General features: G+C 37.9%; 1 protein-coding gene across 10 annotated transcripts in view; it reads right to left on the bottom strand.

Annotated features, from left to right (window-relative positions):
• ablim2 (actin binding LIM protein family, member 2) overlaps positions 1–25,102 on the bottom strand; it is a 91,291-nt gene that overhangs the window by 58,411 nt on the left and 7,778 nt on the right. For 3 of the 10 annotated variants that reach the window (XM_039609288.1, XM_039609287.1, XM_039609289.1), the window contains exons 1-2: positions 10,941–11,145; positions 1,000–1,167 (exon numbers count right to left, since the gene is read on the bottom strand). In XM_039609288.1, coding sequence (XP_039465222.1) covers positions 1,000–1,167; positions 10,941–10,956 — 184 coding nt within the window. In that variant the 5' untranslated portion in view covers positions 10,957–11,145. Of the gene's footprint in view, positions 1–999; positions 1,168–10,940; positions 11,148–25,102 lie in introns of those variants that run through there. The other 7 variants (XM_031728228.2, XM_031728230.2, XM_031728233.2 and 4 more) reach the window with 5 other exon arrangements.

Below are 25,102 nucleotides of genomic sequence, written 5' to 3'. Positions count from 1 at the left end.
TCACATTTCAAGTTTCTGACACTTACAGCTACCCTCCCAGATTATATGTACAAAGAAAAAATCCCCTCACTCCCACCCTACCCCTCAATTACACACAAACACAGACACACATGCACACACACTCACACTCACACCTACAGCTGGTTAGCTTTGACCAACCCATTAATAATGACTGTATTGCTCAACTATAGATGTGCTATTACAGTACACAGAAAAACAATAAACCAATGCTTTTTTATTCAGTTCTCTAAATCTCAGCCACATGGTGTCTAACTAGATACTCTGGCTGGCATTACCTTGACCTCCAGTAATGCTGTGAGGAATGGGATATGTGCTGCAATATGCACATTAATGCACAAAATATTGCTAAAATTTGTATCATCCCATCTCAGAGTGCAATTCATGCATGTGCATTACTTCTTGGCTGTAATTCATTATTATTTGGCTGTTCTAAAGGCTCCCTGAAAAGCCTCAATTTGATACAAAACGTTGCAGCAAAAGTACTGAGAGGGATGTGAAACAGAGATCCTATTTCCACCACTTCAGCTTCTCTTCACTGACTTCCTGGTAAATCTAGAATGTGTTTTAAACTTCTTTTCACATACAAAGTCTTGATTACTCAGGCACCATCATATCTTAAAAGACCACGTAGTATTATATTATCATAATACAGTACTTTGCTCTCAGAGTACAGGCTTGGTTTTTGTTCCTAGGTTTCTAGGATCCAGACCCATCCCTCTGATGAAGAGAGCAGTTACAGTTATAGTTTGTGTTTTTTCCTGTCTCCCTATGCTCTCCCTTTATTTTTCTCTTTCCCTTCACTCTCAACTGGTTGCAGCAGATGACTGCCCCTCTCTGAGCTACAGTTGTTTTTTTTCCCTGTTAAAAGGGAGTTCTTCCTTACCACTATCCCCTAGTGCTTGCTCATAGAGGGCTGTCTAATCATTGGAGTTTTCCATCTATTATTGTAGGCTGTGGCTCTGATTTGGTGTTACATACCTTTGCAGATGAAACACTTGATATGAAAGTGTTTGTTCTGAACTCGGAGTGCCTCCCCTTTGCAGGGCTTTCCACAGTTCTGGCAGGCGACAGGTCCTCCACTGCTACCCTGCTTCTGTTTCTGCTTCTGTTGCTCCAGAGGGCTGTGGACAGCCTGCTGCTGAAACACTGGAGGGGGAACATACAGGGACACAGATAAGGAAATTTTAGATTATACTGTAGTAGATATAATTTGTAAGTACTGTGTTTAGAGTAATACTCCCAATATATGGCAGATAACTGCTTATAAGGTTGATAAAATCCAAAATGATTTGTTTAATTTCTATGAGCCCTTTATTCATATCTTATACTTGTATCTCATGTCTAATAAACACTTAAAAATCTTATGTGCAATGTCAGATTTCATTGCTAAAATAGAAACAGTGCTTTGATCCAAAAATATCCAACTCGACACTCGGAATGTGACACAAAGATATAAATATAACGTTCTCATTTGTTTTTCTTTGTTCTCTGTCTCAACACTGAAACAGGTTTGTTATTTTCATAATTTACTGGCAGGTAGGATTGTCTTCTTACTCTCCTCTCTATTGAGCCATTTGCTATGTTGAGCAATATGAGGACGTACAATTGAGTGTTTCAAATCATCAAACAAATCATATTAGAGAACAACAACCTGAGTAAATACTAATGTGTTTTTTAAACAGGGAAAAGGGGAAAAAAATCCAAACCTACCTGGCCCTATCTGAAAAAGTCATTTTGTGATCTTATTGGTCAGCAGTGGTTTTAACCTTGGAATGCTTCCATAAATGCCATTTTTGCTTGGTCTCTTTGTTATTGCTGAATCATGAACACTGACATTAAGGCTACTTCCACACTAGCCCGGATAGATTTGAAAACGGCGTTTTCATCTGAAAACGCTCCGCATCCACATTAGCGTTTTCAGTCGTTTTCACAGAGTTGTGCGTCCACATTGAAACGACCGAAAACGCTTACGTTCCGGTACTGAGCATGTGCAAAAGCGAGTGAGAATTAAAGAATTTGAAGAAAAGCTATCTGGAGCATGTACAAACTGATATTAATCTTTTTTAGCGCTGTCAAAATTGAGAGCAATCAAAACAACTGCTGTATAATGCCCTCCGCTATCTTTGTTTAATTGGTCACATGACTGCATCACATGACTAAAACGCGTCATCGTTTTAGAAAGTCTGCGTTTTCGAGTGTCCACACTGCGACGGGACAGCTCCGTTTTGAAATGCATGTGTTTTCGAGAGCATTTCCAAAACGCTGCATTTTTCCTTGGGGAAAACGCCGTCTCAGTGTGGACGGGAGGCCAAAAGGGAGAGAAACGATGCATTTTCAAACAAAAATGCATTAGTGTGGACATAGCCTAAATGAGGCAAGTGAAGTCTGCAGTTCTTTAGATGTTTTGGGTTCTTTTGTGACCTTGTCAATGCATTGCCAATGCAATCTTAAAGTAATAACGGCAGGCCAACCACTCTTGGGAAGGTTCACAACTGACTACGACAGGTTGTTCCAATCTTCCTCCATTTGAGGATAATGCACCCAAAACCTTAGAAGTGGCTTTGTAACCCATTCCAGACTAATTTCAATAACTCTGTTTCTCAACAGTTTCTTTAGACTATGTCACGATGTGTTGTTTTTTGAGATCTTTTAGCCTACTTCAACTTGATCTAAGAGATCTGGCAGTAATCAGGCCTGAAAAACTACTATTAGTAAGTAGGAAGGGACAAATATTCTTTCATGGCGCTGTGTTTTGCTAACAGGCACACAGTCGAAATCATAAAGGCTACATAAACCCTATAGTGAATGGACTTTACAACTTCTTTCTTCTCTTTGTTTCTCCCACACAGGAAGGAGGGAGTGAATCAAGGTAAGCTAAGAAAAACATCAAACCAGCCACAGTAACAAAAACCAAAACACAGACACACACACTGTAAGACCCTGACATGTCCATCCCAACAGTTCTATCAATACACCTCACCCCTTTGCCCTTTCATCGTAAGCCTAGCAGAATAGGCTCGTATGCTGATCTGCCTTTCAGTACTGACTGGGGCAGCAGCTTAACAAAAGGCCCTTTGTGTTCTCAGGAAACATTTGTGTCGTCAGACCGGTTTCATCAGGTCTCCATGGTTACCAATAATTGGGCTCGGAAAGGGAAGTTCATCAAATGAATTGATTCGGAGAAAGAGAAAAAAAAGAAAGCACATGGATAATAACAGTGAGCCACGCAGAGCTACTTTTTGGAAGCTAACCAAGAACTTGTTGCTGGTAAACATTATCGTTCATTCCACTTTACTCACTTCATCGGATGTTAATTAGCTGCTCTATTGAGATAATGTTGTATTAATGCTACCGTGTTTTTCAGTTCAATTTAACTGTGTAATCTAGTAAAATGAAGCCAGAAAAAAACATTTCCATAGAAAGTCAAAGGAAAACTTTTCAGTCCAATCCAAATAATTTTTTTCCTACCGCCATTCTTTATTGATCTAAAAAAACCCTAAATAAATTAAATTTGAGAATAACATGAGAAGATTGATATGAGTCTCATATCATTAGGAAAGCACACAAAGTCAAAAGACAGCCATTTATGTGATAAAAAGCTGACTATATCTTGTCTGTATGACTAACTCTTTATGAACACATTTGTACATCTGTTAAGTACTGCTAACTAATTAGCAGATTGCAAGCTAGAGTCAGGCATTGTTCAGTAAAAGTTGCAGACATTAAAATATAAAATCTCTTAACTCTTACTGAGACATCAAGAAACAAAACAAAACAAACTCGAAAAACTACTTGGTTAGAACTAAGAAAAGCTCATTGGTTTATCGAGATTAAAAGACAACCTTTGACAATATTATTCACAAATTCAAAAGCCCTTTGGTTTAGGTTAACCACACCTTCTGCAACATTAGTTGGTACAGAAGTGCACCCAAGCGCCATTACTACAGGAATGATTATCACTTTTAACAATCAATTAATGGCCAGATAGCATCTACAGCAGTGTGTGTGGACTTACAGTAGTGCTAAATGTGAGCAATAGGATATTCTAGACAGTAACCATCTCTTCCTAGTTTAACTGGATTGCTAACTTGAAAATTAGCTGACATCCAAAATGAATAATGGGAATAAGAGGGATTTTTTAAAATGTTGTCATGTTCAGGAAATGGGACTTTATTGAAGCTACCATGCAGAGCATATATGAGCATGGCAACCAATAAAGACAAGAATTTAGGAGGGGAAACTCTTGAGTCCTTGTTTGAAAAAATACATAAAAAAGGTCCAGGACCATGCTGATTGGAACCATCTGGAAAAGACAACAGCCCAAAAGTGAGAAAGTGTCAGGAGGAGGGAGGGCAATAGGGATTTGCAGTAACAGGGAAGCCTGGAGGGGTTCTGCCTTCTGATCTGACCTGGCATGTGCTGCTGAACCCTTGCACCTGTTGGGAGGGATCCAGTGTCCAGTGTCACTACTTCCTATTCAAATAGCAAACAGAAGAGGAAGGCAGGGGTGAGGAAGAGACAGGAGCTGATCATTTTTACCAGATGTAAAATCTGGCAAGTTGAACAACGCATTCAGGCTGTCGGCAGACATTTGTAGTGGTATGTGATAAGGGTTCAATATTCTGTCTGTGCAGGGATTGAGCAATTTACTGCTTATATTTGATGCAGTTAGCTGACAAAAATAAATAAAGAGTAGTCTGCTTGATCCATGTTAAATTACTGCTAGGATCCTTGATCGGTTGCTATTTTCATCTTCGTGTTTCAAAATGCCAAGTAATCAATCTAACAATTAATCATCAGTTGTTTTGCAATAATTCTATTTAGCCCAGTTTGAGAGTATGCCTGCCAGGAGATACTACCATTTTTTTGTGAAAATGCAAATGAAACAACCAATCTATTTCTTAGAATGGACCACATAATCCCTCATTTAACATCACCCAATGATTAAATGAAAAATAAATCTTAAAAAAACTCAGGAAAGTGCACTCATATATATTTCTGACCAATTCATTTCTGTCCCTGCAAGTAACTACCAGTGCAGAGGTTAAAGGTTGAGAACAAAGGAGTGGAAGTACAGGGATTTTGAAATAATTCATTTGTGAAAATGTAATAAATTTCCATTCTGTGAAGGAAGACAGAAAGTTACTATGCTGTGAGTGGAGAGTCTTTCCCAGGAGTCCGCTACTCCTGCTAGTATCTGATCTTCTCCAGGGGGCCAGTTGTCCCCATCATCAATCAGTCTCACTGGTGCCTGCGTTGGCTGACAGGCGCTAGTGCGCTACTAATGCTGTTGTCCCAAAGGTCGTGGTCGGGTAGGAAACACTATCTGTGCAATGCAACATACACACATACACACACAAACACACACACACACACACACACACACACACACACACACACACACACACACACACACACACACACACATATATATATATATATATATATATATATATACACACACACATGTGTGTGTGTATAATACACAGAGGCCATTGCTGCAGCCTTATCTCTAATGCCTTTTCAAGAAGCCATGGTCCAGCTCCTAAAAATAGTGTTCCCTCACACTCACAGGGATCCCATGATGCTCTGCAGCATTCCTTGTGTGAACCATCTGCAGAGGCAGCAGGGGTGGGCAGGAGATCATTATGTTCACAGAACCACAGCAGTAGTACTTTGAGGCTGCTGAGCTGCTGACCTTGGGGACTTTTCATTTTCTTCTTCACACATTTTAAAATATTTGTAAAATCTTTGTAAAAAGCATAGGAGCATCAGTGAAAATTCTTTCAACTATTACTTTAAATTGTTAAAAAAAAAATGCTAAAATGTACCTGGGAAGCTGCAACACATCTTCTAGAAAAGCTACTTAGGTAACCAGCTGTTCACAGATTGACAATTTTTTAGGTGGACTATCATGGTATCAATAAACTACAAGTTTCTTTAATGAATGTGACACTTTTCTGAAGTATATTTCTGAAGTAATACAAAATCAACTTTGCATGGCAACAGATTTTGAAGACCACTAGTGATTGTTACCATCTTATTTATTTTAGTATCTGAATAAAACGTTGACTATGTCAGCATAGTCTCTGCACCAGAGGTCTAAGTGTCAAATTTCTGACCAAAGCGGTAAGTGATTCAGTCCCAGAAAACCCAGAATATCCCGGAATGTTTAGGAGACCTATTAAACACAATTTTGGAATTCAAATACTTTTATTGGGTGTATTCACATCCTCTTAAAGTTATATGCCTAAATAATATGATCAACAACATGTGAGATTTTTTTAAGGGCCTGCTGACACCTTGCTTTACCTTGAAATTGCCATTACTTCATTGCTAAAGAGTTTCCTGTCCTTCACCCTAACAGAACACTCCCTCCATTATCTCACCCTTGTTAGAAGCCAAGAAAAAGACGCAAGGCAAGCGTCATTGGCAAAGTTCACTGAATACAACCCCAGTGGTAAAAAGAGGAACATGCAGTTTTTTGAATTTAGTCAGACATTATGATTTAGGATTTTTCCCACTTTAAGCCGTCACATCCACCTGTGCAGTGATGCCTGCAACCTGACCCGTGCGGCACTGAATCTCTGACCATGAGGTCAAACACTACAAAAAGCAGACCTTCAACCTCTCTGGCAGATGACACCAGAATACTTTTGCTGGCTTAGTTAAGGCAAACAGAAAAGTGCAAGTGCTGACTACCAGTTTTCATAATGCTATGTATTATTCAAGTAACCAGAATAACCACCAGGACATTATTTAAGCAGTCATAAACCTCCATAATGGCCCAAAGCAGAGAAAGAATAGGCAACTACTATGTTTTCATCTGAATGTGGCCTTTGTGTGAGAGCATATGATTCTTTGCCCTTCCTGTGACAGCTGGCTCAGTGAATAGTTATTCCACGTGGATGACACAACCCACTGATATGATCCCATGTGTTACTGCAGGAGGCTGCACTGTAATATGTCCATGAATTTGCCTCAGTATAAAACAGTACAAGGTAACCAGCACACTATATGTAAACTATATGTAAGCTTTTTAGCATACTTCCAGCTTGTCTAAAGGTTCCATCTCCCATTTTATGACTTTGACCTTAAACAGCTGAGGTCAGTTTTCTTGCCCTCATATGTCTTCAGTATGAACCTGAAGGCTATTGCAGTTGAAAAAAAAAGTTCTTAAAGAGGAATATCTCACAGAGTCAGTGAATAATCTACTAATCTATCTATCTATCTATCTATCTATCTATCTATCTATCTATCTATCTATCTATCTATCTATCTATCTATCTATAGATAGATATCTATCTATCTATATCTAGATATATACATATATATCTAGATATAGATATAGATATATCTATCTATATATATTTAGATCTTTATATATATCTATTGTGTCCTGTACTGTGTTGTCTGATTTTTTTTACTGTCTATAAAAGCAAACTATATTGAAAGACGTACCAGGGACTGCCCACAGATAGCTGATGTGCTGTAACAAAGACATAATAATAATCACAGGTATCCAATTAAATATTTACTTTTAGAAAATATGTAATTATTGATAACAGAAGGGATCCTTGATTGGCAGACAACCTGCTGGTCTTTCAATCCAGAGGCACTGTCTTCGATTCCCATTCAATTCTGTAGAGGCAACCAAGACAGCGCTACAACATCCAGAGCCTTTAGGAACTCGAAGAATCTCATCCATCCTAGTGGTCCAGCCACTGGAGAGCTTTTTGATCACTTCAGCAGTCACTAAACTGCTCAGCAGATCAGAGTATAGGTGTACACAGTATACTCATATGTGAACTGTTCATCAGCAATTAAGCTGATTAGGGAGGAATAAAAAGAGAAGTCTGGACAGGATGAAAGAGTTAGGATAAAGGAAGGATAAATTATGGTCACAGCCTGAAGCTGTGTTTGAGAAGGGAGCAGTAGTTGGACTCAAACCCATTATCACCATCCACAGGACAACTCTACATTGAACTGCACGAATGTAAACATAGTCACTGAGTGTGCACACTGATCTCAATCACACATGATTCACCTCTTACTATACAATTTCATTGTAACAGAATTTAAAAGCACTAATTACCATAGTTGACCATGTGTTGATTGAGACAACAATTTAAAACAAATACTTAATATTTCTTTGATAATATTGACAAGACGGGGTCTATTGAGAATGAAAGAACATAAAGTACATCAACTCTATCCTTTTATTAACACCCCCTTGCAGAAGGTGCCGAACAGGACAGGATTTCTTTTTTTTAAAGAACATTGAGTGAAATCAAAAACCTTCTAGAACCAATCAAGAAACAGTCTAACAACTCAGCAGTCATTATGGATCAAATCTTAAAAGCTATTTTTAAACCACCATATAAAGGAGAGAGCTATAACTTTAATTTCAAGGGTCACTGAGATACACAAACTGTATGTTTAAAGTGAAGTAAGACTGATCACTGTTTTAGTCTGTGCTTTTATGGCACACTGTCCAGCAGACAGCTGTACTTAAACATAGCAGACTAATTTGTATCTAAAGAACCAGATCTTTTCTCGGGGACTCGGTGGAGACCAAAACCAAACTGAAAGTAGATTTAAGCAATTTTTTATCAAGTTGAAAGAAACATACAGAATGCTAATACTGTTTCCTACAAGTGCTTGGATACAGTAATACTACCACAAGTAATACTACTGTGTCGGTATTTAGTTGGCATCAACAGACTGAATACAAGAAAAAACACTGACTTTTATTAAGAAATGCAGATTTATATTTTTACCAATGACTTAAACTTTGCTCTTATGTTTATCTAAGGCCCATGTGATAGAGCTCCATTGTTGTAAGAAAGCTATTAAAAACAAGTCAGTGAGTCACATCCCACATACACCTTACTAGCTCACTACATTTATATTTATACACTGCTGAAAACAGTCTTCAATAAATGTGCTATTTTCTACTTGTTATCTAAAAGTAGTAAGCCTTTTTTTTAAATGCACATTTTGACACATTTTACAGATTTATATTTTCAATGGGAACCAGTGAGGTTTAGAGTGATTTGCACATACTGGTTACTAACATGTGAGACACTTTGGTCTGGGCAGATTGTGACAGAACATTAGAATAACATTAGAATAACACCAGCTTTATTTGACCTTTGTCATTTCTGGTTTTATTTCTTATTATGAAATGTCATAGTAGTGCTAGTAAGGCGACCAACACACAGATGGTTTGTTTACTGGCAGGTCTGGAATACTGACAGGCGTCGTTGCGACTGCTGAGAGCAAGCCAACCATTACATCACACATCCAGGATACACTGTCCTTGGTGGGGACTGAGACACAGTCTAGAGTAGAGTGTATGTCTGTTCCTACTGACTCAGTGTTTACCTCTCATATTTGTTGTGCATTCTTGTGTACATGTCTTCAGAATATATGTATATAATAGAAGCACATGAAAATGTGTGTGTGTGTGTGTGTGTGTGTGTGTGTGGCTGGGTGTGTACCCTCACCACCAAACTTAACAAGCTTTGTCACACTGTGATGGCAATGCAGCTTTATACAAAAAAGTCATGCTTCTGTATTTACAAAGCAACACGCTTTAGATGAATTTTGAAAAGTGGGCAGTGGAGAGGAGGAGACATTTACAGGGTGTTTATGAGGAACGGCAGTAAGGCTTCTTTTTACAGCCAACTGGGTGGAGGTCAGTAATGAAAACTATATTTACTCCAGTACTTAAGCTTTGTTGTACTGAGATAATGTAGTAGTATTTTATGTTTTTGCATCTTATTTTAACTTCATGACATTTATGTGATAGCTACAGCTACAAAAACACGAACAAACAAAATATTCTAGTCATGTCATATTACCTTACATAATAACATACAGTATCGGGTTTAAATTGGCTTAAACTCAACAAGCCAGTTACAGGGAGCCAAAATCTTCATGCTATTTCAGAGCTGGCCATGCTTATAACGAGTTCTGTTTTTGTTTTTTGTAAATAATACTTCTGAAAATGTGTCGTGTTTCCGATGCTTGTTATTAAAAGATAAATATGCAGCACTTATTACTTGAATTTAGCTAATTTTATATAAAATCCTGACGAAGAAAAGTCACACAATGCAAGCTCACTTTGTTTCATTGAACTCAACAATGAATAAGAAGCCTCTTTAGCTCTGTTTTCTTTGCTGCTAAATTTTAAATTTTATATATTCAAATCATCTATTAATATAAACGTGTAATTTATCACACTACTGTGCAGACAAGCTTGTTTTGATCTCTCACCGCAAACTATAAGTCATCATAGAGACATGGGAATATTAGTAGATGTTTTACACAATAAACCATTAAAAGATGACAACCCCATAATTTGGTATAATACCAAAAACACTGTAAATAAGTATTGGAATTATTATAGGTATTTCTTCTTAGCAACCTGCCCTCATACCTTTGTAAGCAGCCCAAATGGCTAATGTCCCAGAGCTTGAGATGCAGGAAATGGACCAAGACAACAGTGTTGTTGCCAGGGATGTTGCAGGCAGGCAGCATATCAACCTGCAGTATAAGCATTCAGCTTGCTGCCACAGGCTTGTTGTCGTTCACATTCACATTCAAAGAGAAAGTGCCCTAAGCTCCAGATCAGGATTGCATAACATGAGGGCGGCTTGGTTGTATTCAAAGTTCACTTTCATAGACGCACATATATTCCTACACAAACACCCTGTATCGAGAGCTAACTTAAAAATTATGTTTTAATGTCTGACTTGCAGTTATTAAAGTAAAAAAAAGATAGTATTTAGTATGTGAGTGATGCATAGCGGTGTTGCTAAAAGGTAAGTGATTATTAAAGAAAATCAATTCTGTTACCAGCAGGTGAACACGTCACAAACAGCTCATTTAAGGATATTAAAGGTAATTATTACCTTTCTCCTCTGGCATTGTCACTCAGCTGTTCCAAATGCGATATACTGTTCCGTCCTTTGCTGATAATAATTACAGACAAAATCCCAGAAATCTGTTCAGAGTACACTGACAGTGTTGCGACACATCCTCTGAACACGCTGCAGCTCTGGTGAAATTACAGATGGAAGCACAGAGTGAGCATGCTGTCCGTCACTATCTGTGGAATGAGCAGTAGGTCATAAGACTCTCTCTCTCTCCCTCTCTTTCTCACCTCTCTGAGGTATTGCAGCTATCTGTTATAAATAGAAGCATGTGGACGTTTAAGAGAATGACACCTCTGAATGGTAATCTGTCACTGGGTGTGTCCCAGTCTTTCCAGTACACACCAAAATAGCTTCTGACAGCTCAGTGATAAGCTAACTGGTTTTCAGCCTGTTTGGTGGTAAAAGGTGATATTTAACAAAACAGTATTTATTCTTATATTATTCCCCACATATTCTTAGGTTGGTAATACAAAAAATGTCCAGAATTCTTTTTCCATAACTGTTCCTGCAGATTAAACTAACACTTACTTAGTATTAAGAGATCAATTACAAAAGTAACATAATTTCAGGAAGGAAAATATAAATAATCATCTTGTTTTATTATTATTTGATTTAATTATTATTTGTTATAAGTTCATAATTACACCTAGAGTCTAACATGTTAAGCAGTGTTGTGGTGTCACACAACTCCACAGTGTTAGATCAAAGGCATTGTTTTTATTATGCTTTGTTGCTAAAAAGCAAATAAAATAATGAGCAGTCCATTGTTCATATCCAACTATTGTACATTGATCATCCACAGCATACTGTCTGTGATGGTCCCCTTCCAGCCACCAAAACATCTGATATGTCAAGATTGTTTACAGCAATGTTTAGGTAGATGGTACATCAAAGTAACCTCCGGGATCCAGACAAAGACTTCCAAGCAGAACATTGCATCGTATCAAGATAATGAATGTTAATGGGGTGGCTGCAGCTCAGGTGGCAGCGCAGGTCAGCCACTAACCAGAAGGTCGGTGGTTCGATCCCAGGCTGCTCCAGTCTGCATGCCAAACATCCTTCGGCAAGATACTAACCCCATGTTGCTCTCCGATGCATCCATCGGAGTGTGAATGTGTATGAATGTTAGATAGAGCACTTAGAGCTTAGAAGAAGTGCTTGTGTGATTGGGTGAATGAATTAGTTGTGTAGAGCGCTTTGAGTGCTCAGACAGAGTAGAAAAGCGCTATATAAGAACCAGTCCATTTACCATTTAATCACTTTACCAGTCAGCGGTAAAGTGATGTTGATGTTGTGATCTCATCAGTCTCTGTAGGAGTAACGTTACATTTTCAAGTTTGACCTGACAAATAAAAAAAGACACACTATTACACTATTACTATTGCAGCATTTGATGCAGCACCAGTGTTACAGGTCCAATGAAGAACAAAATTTTCTGAAGATGTACACAAGAGTAGTGAAAATGAGGGGTTAGGTACTGTGCCATGTATTTAAAAGTTAAATCAAAGAGTATCAATCAGTCAGTTATAACAATACATACAGATAACATGCTATATAGGTTCATAGGTACTGTAATAGAATACTCAACTTTTATATGTGTAGAAGTGCTAACAAAGGCTAATAAGATGGATTTCAAGTTTCAGCTTTTGCATAAACAAAAAGGTTCCAGGGCTGAGTTTCAGTTCTAATTAGGCTTGCTATATGCTGACAGAAACTCTGTGCTTTACTGGAAAATGTATGAGAATCAAAAGTTTATATTTTAGCTAACTTTCTATAAAATCAGTCGCAGAAAAGAAAAAAGAATATTATAGCAAATTTCCAACCATTTAAGAGAAGATTACAGTTGGTTCATAAAGTTTACCAGGCTGTATGGATTGATTCTTTGGTCATTTTCATAAAACATTTGCAGAATGATGTAATCAACAGACCTAGCAAAATGACTTGATTTCATATTTGACGGCTGAGTATTTTCTGAAATTTGGAAACTGCCTTTAGCTCCCCCAGTTAATCTGACCTGATATCTAATCAATATCCAAATAAGGATTTATTGCTTTACAGCTTTAAATACAGACACATAGGGACAGAGCTAATATACTGTACAGAGAAATAAATGGATAAATAATGTAAACTTAGCATTTAGCTAGCACTATTGCTAATTAAGGACAACTTAGATCAAATGTATTGAGATGGTGATCTGCAACTTTTGCCTGCCTGACTTGCATAAACACTTTTTAATGACTGACAACGTGTAGCGTGACTTAACTCTCTGAATGATGCTTCATAAACAATACTTACTGCCAAAACATAATAGTTGCGTGATATAACTGAACAATGTATGCACAGTGTAAAGAAACAATGAGGTCATTCTTTATTCAGCAGGTGTAGGGTCACCTTAGGGTAATGGTAAGAAATTTGGACCCTCTCCATGTTCTGGGCCTACATAAAACAATGGCCATTTCCTCAGAGGTTAAGTAATCACTCATTAGGTACTAAGCCAGGCATTTATAATACAACTGAACCAGACGATTTGAGAGGAATATTCTGCCATTATCATAATAACTTTTACTCTGGATGGAATTACCTTGGCCTCCAGTAACACTGTGAGGAATCTTGGAGTTGTTTTTTTTATCAGGATGTGTCCATCAATGTCCATATTATGCATATATAAAATATGTAGGATTGTTTTCTTCCATTTGCACAATATCTCTAAAATTAGAAACATCCTGTCTTAGAGTGACGCTGAAAAACTAGTTCATGCATTTATTACTTCTAGGCTGGACTACTGTAATTCATTATTATCAGGATGTCCTAAAAACTCCTTGAGAAGCCTTCAGCTAATCCAAAATGCTGCAGCAAAAGTACTGACAGGGAGTAAAAAGAGAGAGCATATTTCGGCCATAGTGGCTTCTCTTCATTGGCTCCCTGTTAAATCCAGAATCAAATTTAAAATCATTCTCTACACATATAAGGACTTGAATAATCAGGTCCTATCTTATCTTAAAAACCTCATAGTACTGTATCACTCCATTAAGGCACTTCACACACGCCCAACTGGTCGCGGACGCCGCTCCCTGAGCCTAGTTCTGTTGGAGAGTTTTTCCTTCCCACTGTAACCAAAGTGCCTGCTCACAAGGGGTCATATGATTGTTGGGGGTTTCTCTGTTTTCTTTGTATAATTGTAGGGTCTTTACCTTACAATATAAAGCACCTTGAGACAATTGCTGTTGTGATTTGGTGATACTTAAAGAAAACTGAAATTGAATAATAACTTTTCTTAAGTTAACGTTTCTTAAGAGTTTAATGAAGATTTTTCAAAACACCTTAACATCTTGGATCTGAGTTCTTAATTTGCAATAGTGACAGGCATTTTTAATGGTCTGAGTCTTCTCTGGTGATATTCTAGACTTGACTTTACATATTTGCACCATCGAAAGGTCAAGATAAAATGATCTGAGCGAAATGTTGTGACAGTTAGCAACATTAACGGTTCTCCTATAATAAATCAGTGTGACTTTTTTGGCATTGGACCGAGTTTATGATTGCAACTTGCTAAACAAGCTAACTGGCATTAGCAGATAACTTAGAGTTATCGCTTTTATCCTAAATTCTGGGTTCAAATAACCAACATGGTAACACCGAAACATTCATGGTAAAAAGCTTCAAAACTAGGAGTCCAAAAGCACAATAGGTGATGTCACAATGGCACAATGAAATTGTAAAAATTTGTGCCTGTGAAGGCACTGTATTCATGAAAAGTGCACCAATTAAATGAAATAAAAATGTTCTGTTCAGTTCCCCAGAAGAACTCTCATTATTACCTCTGCCTTTACAGCTACAACAGCACCTTAGTGTTTTACTCTACAGTGTTGTTTTCACTCTTCTGACCTGAGGACATTATCTAACCCCTCTGGTTGATGACATTATGCTTGCAAAACTGACAGCATTCCCATGAGCATCATGTGAAGTGCTAATTAACAAATTTAGCATGCTAACATCTTACAGCCACATGGTGAACATTCTCAACATCTTGCTAACATCAACCAGCATGTTAGAGCTAACCTATAGTCTCCTGCTTGATACTCCCCCGTACTGCAGCATATCAACCTTTTAAGAGTATTCAGCATTAGCTTAAAAACAACGAATGTCACTTGAACCTTGGTACTGTACACTGAGGACAAGCACAGCATGCATTCAAATCCTTGACATGACAGGTGAATGCCTGTCAAACCAGACCAGCTTGAGCCCACAGAAGAGGTTTTAAAAAAGTACCAAAAATAAAAGACAAGATGTACCAGAGCACGGCGTAACAACTAAGCTGCCTGTCAGTGAGCAGAGACATGTGCCAGAGATACTGAGCATTTAGTGTGGCCTCATTTCTTCTCTAACGTTGGCTTTATTTTTACTCACATATCTTTTAAAGCTGCCTTCTTTCTTTCCCTGTCTTTTGAAGCTGTGATGGGTCATCACTGGAGCTCAGTAAATGGTAGAAAGCTTCAGGGCAACAGTGTGTATGGTGGACTGTGCCATGTGACTCAGCAGCAGGCACTGCTTGTGTGTCTGTGTTTATGCGAGAAAATACACAATATCTGCATTGCAAATCATCCAGTACCGCCTCTGCCAAGTGGCATCTACAACAAATTCAAAGGGAGACCAAGACAGAAAGTGCTGCTGCATCCAAATAAGCCAAAATAATAAAGCCACAACACAATATACAGACACATAATGACATTTATAAGGATCAGAATTCCAGATAAGATAACAAAAATGCAACTTCACAGTTTTGTCATAGGACTTTATGCAGAAAAAAGATACTGAAAGAAAAAGAATCATTCTGATCTTTACCCATCCAACAGAGAACACCGGCACACTGGGTTTAACTTTAAAATAAAAACAAAAAAATTTCAGCAATCTTCACTGTAAAAGTGGCGGCCAGGGCACTGATATAAATCTTTAAAAAGCAACTGCATCAACAAGAGAACAAACACAGCAACAAAATAAAAATGTCCAAAAGTTGATTCTTCTTTCACATAAAAATGAAAGAAGAAAGAAGAAACAGCTCAGCCTGTGGCGTCTTTTGTAGCTTTGGCAGGATAAAGTGCTGAAAGGCAAGAAGGCAGATATCTGCATAGACTTAAAATTTACATAAAACATCTTAGGTACAGAGAAACTCTCTATCCTTTCTTTCCTAAGTGGAGAGTTATTGCCTGGATTGGCTATAAGGATACTTTGGGTGAATTACTATTTAGATATAGTATCTTAACATTTTTATTTGCTTCATTTATTCATTTGCTTCAGGTGTTCAAACCAACAAACACATATCCGATTTACATAAATCATAGAAGTCCATAAATGTAGTGGCTGATGTTCACCAAAACGTGTTTTCATGTTCACTTTTTTCATTTAACTTAGAAATTTCCTTAGTTCAAAACTACTGCTTTATAGCAGTTCTTTCTAGTTCTAGATAACTCACTGACTGCATTTGGCCCAAAACATCCCGTGCAAGTACAAAAATCCTTCAAGGTATGAAAGATGCATTTCATAAACTTTTACTTTCTGGAGTGGGTTCAATGAAAATCTTCACATAACAGAAGTTATAACAGCAAGAGAAATCCATTTCTTTGGATTTGCTTAAGCTCAACTCTTTCTGCTAACCAACTGCACTAAAGTCTATCTTTGGCTTCTTAAATACTTGCCTCAGGACTGCTAATGAGAACGCATTGAGTATGATCAACATAGCTGGACATTCTTTTGGGGGCTATGAATCCAGTTTATCATACCATTTTTGGGTATCTGATATCTGTTATTGCAATCCTACCCTATCCCGATTGCAATCAGCAATCAGGATAAGCAGCCACACAAAGCTTTTTATCATTTCACTAAAATAGCCGAGGGTTTCCCCTGCAGGCTCACATGAAAAGGGACGGCTATATATGATCAGTCACAATTATGGATAGGTTCGCTGGAAGCAGAGTCGCTAATTTTACAAAGGAAGATAAAACGATATTAGAAAAATGGCAAGCAGTAAAACACAGAATACAGGTTTGAAAGCAGATAGCTGCTATAGACAAAGGCACAGTGTCATTGTGTGTGAGGGGGAAAGTACTATACAGTAGTTTAGTATTAAAACCGCTGGTTGAGTTTGTTTGTGCACTTCAGCCACATTGCTCGGTAAAAGTGAAAAAGATATTAGCCTAGGACCTCACCATGTTGTCCAAATTTGATCACTTCTGATTCCAAAAACAAAATGGTAGCAGATAAAACACTGAAACGTGGAGGATTCAAAGTTCAGTTGGTTGACTTCACTGGGATATATACATTTTTATGCCACTCACAGTTAGTGTATATAATTATAATAATAATAATGTAATAATGTATACTTTATTGATCCCTGTGGGGAAATTCCTCTCTGCATTTAACCCATTTACTCAGTGAAGCAGTGAATATATAAAGCTTGCTACAAACAAGTTACTAAAATGTAGTAATACACAAGAGCCACTCTTTGACAGCAGGTACGCAGAGAAGACATGGAAAGAACTGAGACCTTGACCTTGACTTTAACTTTCTGCATTTTCCTAGATTTGTAACCAATTATATCACATATGAACAAGTATTTAATTCTCTATGCTGCAGTGCTGTAACTCTAATAGTCAGTATACCGGAGGTTAATACCTGACTAGCTCACAGCACTAAAGTGAACTGTGCTATCATAAAGAGCTTCACATCAAAGGTTTAGATGACTATAAAACTGGGGGTACTGGAGGGGCAGATAAAGGATAATGCCACAAGAAAGCCCACTGAGGGATCATAGAACCTCCTTCTTTCTGTCTGTAAATATGTGTGCAAGCAACCATGTGTGTGTGTGTGTGTGTGCCTCTGCAATGCACCATCGCTGCTTATTCAAAGTCCAACTCCCATTTATAAAGATGAGTTAAACTGCACTAAGCAAAAAGTAGTTCCCCTTTAGAAACCCAAAACATGTCCTTCCCTCCAAGCTGCAAGACATTAAGACAAATGTGTGGTCAGTTTGTGGGGACAAGATGAAAGGAGAAAAAAAACAAACAAACACAAGAAATATGGCTTACTACAAGAGTGACCTAGCTCTGCAACTGTTTTAATGTGTAACATCTCCAGGAAGTGTCAAGTTTCACTAGACAGGGTCTTAACAGGAAACGTCAGGGAAAACAACTGAAAATGTTCTGAGTGCGTTGTCCTTTTATCGTGACACATGATTAACAAACTTAAATTACAAGTTTTCAAATTTTATAAATGATTGAAAGTTTAAGTTTTAACATGTCGCTCTGTCCAGTAGTCCATCCAAAGAAATAGTGTCACTCCCTAGTGGGCAAAGTTTTTATTTAAATTTCTTGTAACACAAAAAAACTTTAGTACGACAAACTGAAAATGTGCTTGACGATGTACAAATACTCTGCAAACACAACTGAAAATCCTGGTGAATACAAAAATGGCATTTAAAGTCCATGAATCCAAATTACAGTGCAGATAGTTAGAAATCTGTGGGCTTCACACCCAAGCCAAAATCCCTAATCAGGATCAGGGGTTTTTACAGACTGTGTAATAATCCATAGTTAGCAAAGTGCCTGTTAAGATTTCCCATGGAATTTTAGTTTTAAGTCAAGTCTACCTGGATACAGCATACAAGATAACCCAATATTTATTATTTTGTGTATCTGTATATTGGAATTTAGATATCTATAGTCTGTATCTGTTAAAGTGGATGAATGGGCAGAAATTTAGTGATACCATTTAGCATCTTAATTTCCAAGGTCACAATCTCTCTAATCTGGGTTGCAGGGTTGTTCAGCAGTCTCTTTGGTCGACTGTAGATAGATTTTTGTTCAACTGACATGCCGAGTCAACTGTATATCAGTGATATTTAGTTCTGCAACCGAAATGTGATAAACAGTGCAGGAGAGAATATAAACTGAAACCTCCACTGATGGAAAGCTGCTGTTTGTAGTGTGCACTTGTGTGTTTTAGTGCATCTAAACATGGGGAAACACCCATCAGATTATATATCCAATGCTAGAGAGAGTACACCCTGTCAGCTCCAGCTTTTCAGTGGAAGTGAAAACAAAGCTGTAACGAATGACAATGAGTGAAGAAGGGATGGACAGATGAAGGCCAGAGGAGGAGCAATCTAAAACCAGCTCACTACAGCAAATGTTTCTTGACCTCTTTTTCTTCCCTGCTTTAATAACCACACAAGAGCTGCTACTGGCACTAACATAGAGTAGGCAAACCCTGTTTAAGGGCAATAAAGCCATGTTATACTTATCAATTTGCTGTGTCAAGTTTCTCCTTTTTAAAAGAAATATTTGTTTCCGTTTACTAAGTGCATTCTAACTGCTTTTTTTCTTTTCCTTTTTTGTTAGCATGAAGTTACAATGATAGTCAACACTTTCAATTCATCACACAGGGATGCTTGACTTCACTTTGAAATGAAGTGGGTATGAATTATTTTTCAACATGGAGGGTTAATGTTGTGAGGAGCAGCTAAACCCAACCGAGTAGTTGGTAAGAGGCCAATTAAAAGCAAAATAATAAAGTAAGAGAAACTGAAATCAATTTAAGATATAGATATATAATAAAGAGGTTATTAAAAAATAATAAAGTTAATAAAGAAAGCACTCAAAAAGAAGAATGTCGTGAATATATACTGACTAGTGTATAATTACATCTTCAAACAAATTGAAGAATTCTCATAAATTTAATTAATTAATTAGAAATACATATCAGCGGGTATCTATTAGTGGAAGCAGCCATGTTGCCAACCATCTTAAATACAGTGGCTAAGATGGACCAACATGACAAGATGCTAATAGTGTTTTATGTAAATGGCTAAAGACGACTATATATGCAGCATGCCTTATAAGTTACATTTAAATGGTAAATGGTAAATGGCCTGTATTTATATAGCGCTTTTCTAGTCCCTAAGGACCCCAAAGCGCTTTACATATCCAGTCATTCACCCATTCACACACACATTCACACACTGGTGATGGCAAGCTACGTTGTAGCCACAGCCACCCTGGGGCGCACTGACAGAGGCAAGGCTGCCGGACACTGGCGCCACCGGGCCCTCTGACCACCACCAGTAGGCAACGGGTGAAGTGTCTTGCCCAAGGACACAACGACCGAGACTGTCCGAGCCGGGGCTCGAACCTGCAACCTTCCGATTACAAGGCGAACTCCCAACTCTTGAGCCACGAGAGAATTTAAATATTAAATTAAATTAAATGTATGACAGATTTTTTCTAGGTGACTCTGGGGTAAAAAATAACAAATACCACAAAATCTTTAACTGACAAATGTCTGTTTTTTATTCCCGATTTATTTACTAAGTGATGATATTATTCAAATATGTTAAAATATATTGTAACAAAAACTTTTTATATATGCAATATATACAAACAACAGTAGAAACAGACTGCCTGGGTACATCTGTTGTGAGGAAATGGAAAGCAGCTTGCCATGACCCTTATGAAGTACGGTACAAATTTAATGTTTTTGATCACTCTTGGCTGACTAAAACACATCATGTCTGTGAAGATTCTCAGTCATCCAGGTCATCGTAGTCTAAGGAGCTTGGAAAGAAAAGTGTCTGGACTTCTTTAAGTTACTTGAAGACGCAACTTAAAGAAGTCCAGATGCTTTTCTTTCTAAGCTCCTTAGACCTGACTAAAACACGTTTGTCCTAGAGCAGCCACCATAGCTGGGATTATGCATTTTAATTGGGAGGCATAAAAACCTATTTTCTTTCACCTTTTCTTCTTTTCTAACAAATAGAATAAGAAATAAAATATAACAATAGTCCTTTATTGTCCTTGCACATATGCAATGAAATTACGGGTGCTCCACGCCAACTGTGCAGGAGTAAAATATAATTAATTAGACAGTTAGACAGTCAGGAGGAATATTTACTGCACCCTAATACAAAGAAATCAGTTGACTGCAATCTACCAAGATCTAACAGTGAGATTCTCCACACTGTACCTTTAAAGCTTTATTTTAATTCATATCACTGGTTAAAATAATTTATTTTGAATAGAAGGCATACAAAAAATCTTTTTTTAAATATTAAAAAAAAATTTTTATTACCTTGGCTCTTAGTGTTTGTTTATTTTTTATTATATATATATAATATATATATATATGCATTATATATGCATATTAATACGGGGAACATCCTCCACTTTAAGAGCATGTAATTAGGGGTGGGGTTATTTAGCATAGCAATATTTAGATCTTAAGTGAGTACATTGCTATCCAAGTGTGGTCCTCATGAGCATATAGTAAAACCTCTTCTGGACACCCAGTAGAACTCAGACAAAGACAAAGCACTGCACCCTAACGCTGATGTTCAGGATTAGTGATCCCCAGGGAAGTGCAACTTGAAGAAAATCTCTTTCATCACAGCATTTTTCCTCCAGTCTACAGCAGAGAATTGCCAGCAGACAAAAAAATCACTAGTCTAACCCATTTAAGGTCCTTCTTTGAAACTGCTTCAGAAAAGCATGACACATAATGTGAATCTGGTTAATTAGTTCAGTCACAGGGGAAAGGTGGAGTCTACGAGATACAAAGGAAATGGAAGAAGAGAGAAAGGGAAAGAAAAGAAAGGGGGAGAAAATAGAACATGCGAAATAAAAAGACTGAAAAGGTAGGAAGTAGACAAGTCAAGAAGGACATGAAAGAGATAAGTGGTAAAAGGAGGATGGAGGAGACATGAGGAAATGACATCAAATAGACAAAAGAGGGCAAAAGGGCTAAAGGAGAAGAAGGGGCAGAGGGGCATAGAATATGAGTAAAGAAACAAGAGAGAAGGTAAAGGAAACGAAGAAAGAAGGGAAAACAAGGATATAAAAACAGGAAGAGAGAGGGTGGAGTTAGCTTTTTGATGCGGCTGAAGAAAAGGTTAGAACGGGAATAAAAACATTTTGTTTTTCTTCAGCTTGCGTAAGTGCACAAAGATACTGCAGACCCTGTTAAAGTATATTTTAAATCCATACACAGAAATGTGACCAACATTTGTCAGCCAGCAATCCAGCAATGATCAATCACAACATAGCACAACACCACACATACACACACACAAAGGTTAAAGTGAATTGATGAATAATTCCATGAAGCTCATTGATCTTTGTCTTTCTGTCTTTCTCTCAACATAGCAGTAATCCGATGCAGGACTTAGGCGTCTAGGTAGCGCCACATATTCTCTGATGCATCTGAATAACACAATAACACACAAGTGCAACACATTCAAGGCAGCACACAATGTGCACTTGTTAGCTGTAAAAGCATCAGAATATTAGCAGGAATCTTCTGGTAATGGGACAATGTGACTGTATTGGATATTTGCTTGGTTGCATACAACGCTGGGTGCTGACTACGCTGTACATATGTGAAAACACATTTGTCACACAAGTCACAATTGTCTATAGTGCCTTAAATAATTCAGTGGTATGGACAATACCAAGTTCACTTAGTCACTAATGGGATAGTAAGTTAACACAACTTATTCTGAAGACAGTACAAATCCTGTCTCTTAATTGTCTGCAAATTGTGGATTTTTTTTGGAGCATCCCACACTTAGCAGGTTAGTGTTACATAATAGTAAAACTTGTAAGCTCCTCTGTTTGGGGTCAGCACGACATCCATGGTTTGCTAAAATAAGGCTTTCAGTGATTTCCTTTGACTCATTAAAGAAATGTCTAGTAACCCACCAACGATGACATTCCAGAGTTTTCCTACATTTTCTGCCACTTCCAAAGAAAATAGTAAAAGATTCTAGACTGTAGATTTGCTAAAGGAATTTCAAAAAAATATCTTGTATAGCAAGAAGGCCCTGAGTTCAATTTCACCATCAGGCCGGGGTCTTTCTATGTGGAGTTTGCATGTTCTCCCCGTGTTTGCGTGGGTTCCCTCCGGGTACTACGGCTTGCCCATAGGTGTGAATGTGAGTGCGAATGGTTGTCCATGTGTTAGCCCTGCGACAGACTGGCGACCTGTCCAGGGTGTACCCTGCCTCTCGCCCTATGACAGCTGGGATAGGCTCCAGCACCCCCGCGACCCTGCAAAGGATAAGCGGAAGCAAAGGGATGGATGGATGGATAGATCTCACACAAGGACCATATATCCACAATGGAGAACTGACAAAGTGACTGTCACCACAAGATTATCCACTGCACTGTAAATCGAATCAAATCCACTGCAGTTCTGAGATTTACAAGTTTTTCACTTTCACAATTTGTAACAGTTTAAAGTTTAACAAAAATAAAGTTATGCTGGCCTCCTAAGGGGGAAAAAGTCAGTCAGAGTGTCTCTGACTCATAAAAAATAAGGTGTTGTCAAAGAGTCTCCAAGCTGACCCTTAAGTACAAAGACAGACTAGTTGTTGTTTTATTCTCCCCAGGATACCTCCCTGTACCTCCCTGTGGATAACAGAAAGATAAAAATCACAGTTTTGGATTGCTTACATAAACTATCAAGGACACAGACACAATGGTCTCACAAGAAATATGGGAATATGTAATTGGGCGAAGGACTTCTAAGCTGCTTCATACAGCATGAGGCCACCCGCATCCTCACAGAGTAGAAATAACTTCTGCAGTCCCGAGAAGAAGCTTCTGCTATATGAAAGCTTGCAGGTGAGAGAATAGCCATGAAGTAAAAATGTAGTATTCTGTAGAAAAGTCCTCAGATTTTTGTCTACTGAGTTCATTAAGTGTATGTGCATAACAGTAGATTTAATTTGATCTTGAAAGGTGTCAGCTTTTTATAATAGTGCCACATTAGGAAAACAACAAAATACTGATTTTTGTGCACACATCAGGGTATATCACTCTCTGCTGTGCATAATAAATTGTGTATAAAAATTTCTAGGTCATTTGTCAAAGTGACAAAAGGCACAGCCACTCCAGTGAAATAGCTTTAAGACATACCATGGTACAATAAACCTCATTTACTGAAAGCACTGTGGAGTGGAGAAATTTAAGGAATGCTTCAGTCAAAGATAAAGATCATGTTTTTATCATTTCCACAGTAACCAAATCTCTGTCAATTGCAACTGACAAGTGACAATGTTGCTTAAATGGGCACTTCTTGTTGAGCAACGCTTTGTTGTTCTTTGATCAAAGCCTCCTGCCCCTGAGATAGTCCCACTTAAATTATTGCCTTTTCAATAGTTAATGTTCCTCTAAACATGGATGAAACAGGTTAAAAAAATCTACTGGAAGTACAAAATCATGAAATCCTTCTTCACACTTTAACATGTCAATCTACTAGCAGAAGAGCTGCAGTACAAGGACTCTGTAGTCCTCTTAGAAGCGTGTTGCATTTAGCTGTGAAGAGAGCTGCTACCAGAATCAACTTGCTATTTAAATGTGCCAGTAATTCGGTCTAACACTTAAGACCACACTTTTCACTAAATACCAAGAGCCACCAGGTCAGTTGGTTTATAGTGATTCTAGTGAAGTGCGCAGCATAAAGTGCCATTGAACAATACACAGATTGTCATTTAGACTCACCAGCTACAACCTTAGCTTCCTTACAGTTCATCCTATGTGAGTATAAAGAGCCACACAGACACTTTTCTTACAGTATTGGCTCAACAAACCTCACTGCTGCAGTAATTTAAAAATTCAATTTTAAAAATTCCATGGACGCTTTAACACAGCTTGTAACATAACTCTGTCTATTGTATTATACTGTTCCCATTAAAATGCCTGTATGACCTTGATAGCCAATGTCATACACTCTGTTAATATTGGAAGATTCAATTATTGGAAGCTCCAGGCTACATATTGTAGATCTCAGTATGAATAAGTGGATACTGTAAATCTTTGTATGAACGCGAGGGTGCTAGTTTCCTTTGAAATAAAACGTCACTTTTATACAGCAGCTCTCTTCTAATACAGACTTCACAAGTGCTGTTTTGTTTCTTGATTCCAAGATAAACTGAGATTAATATTTTCATTTGTCTTCCTCACACAGGGCTTCCTCACACAGTCCAAAGACATGCAATTAGTGGGGTTAGGTTCATTAGTGATTCGAAATTGCCTATAAGTGTGAATGTGAGTGTGAATGGTTGCCTATCTCTCTGTGTTAGTCCTCCATCA

This window comes from Oreochromis aureus, linkage group 3, assembly GCF_013358895.1.
Source record: "Oreochromis aureus strain Israel breed Guangdong linkage group 3, ZZ_aureus, whole genome shotgun sequence".
NCBI lineage: Eukaryota > Metazoa > Chordata > Actinopteri > Cichliformes > Cichlidae > Oreochromis > Oreochromis aureus.
This window is presented reverse-complemented; position numbering and strand designations above follow the sequence as displayed.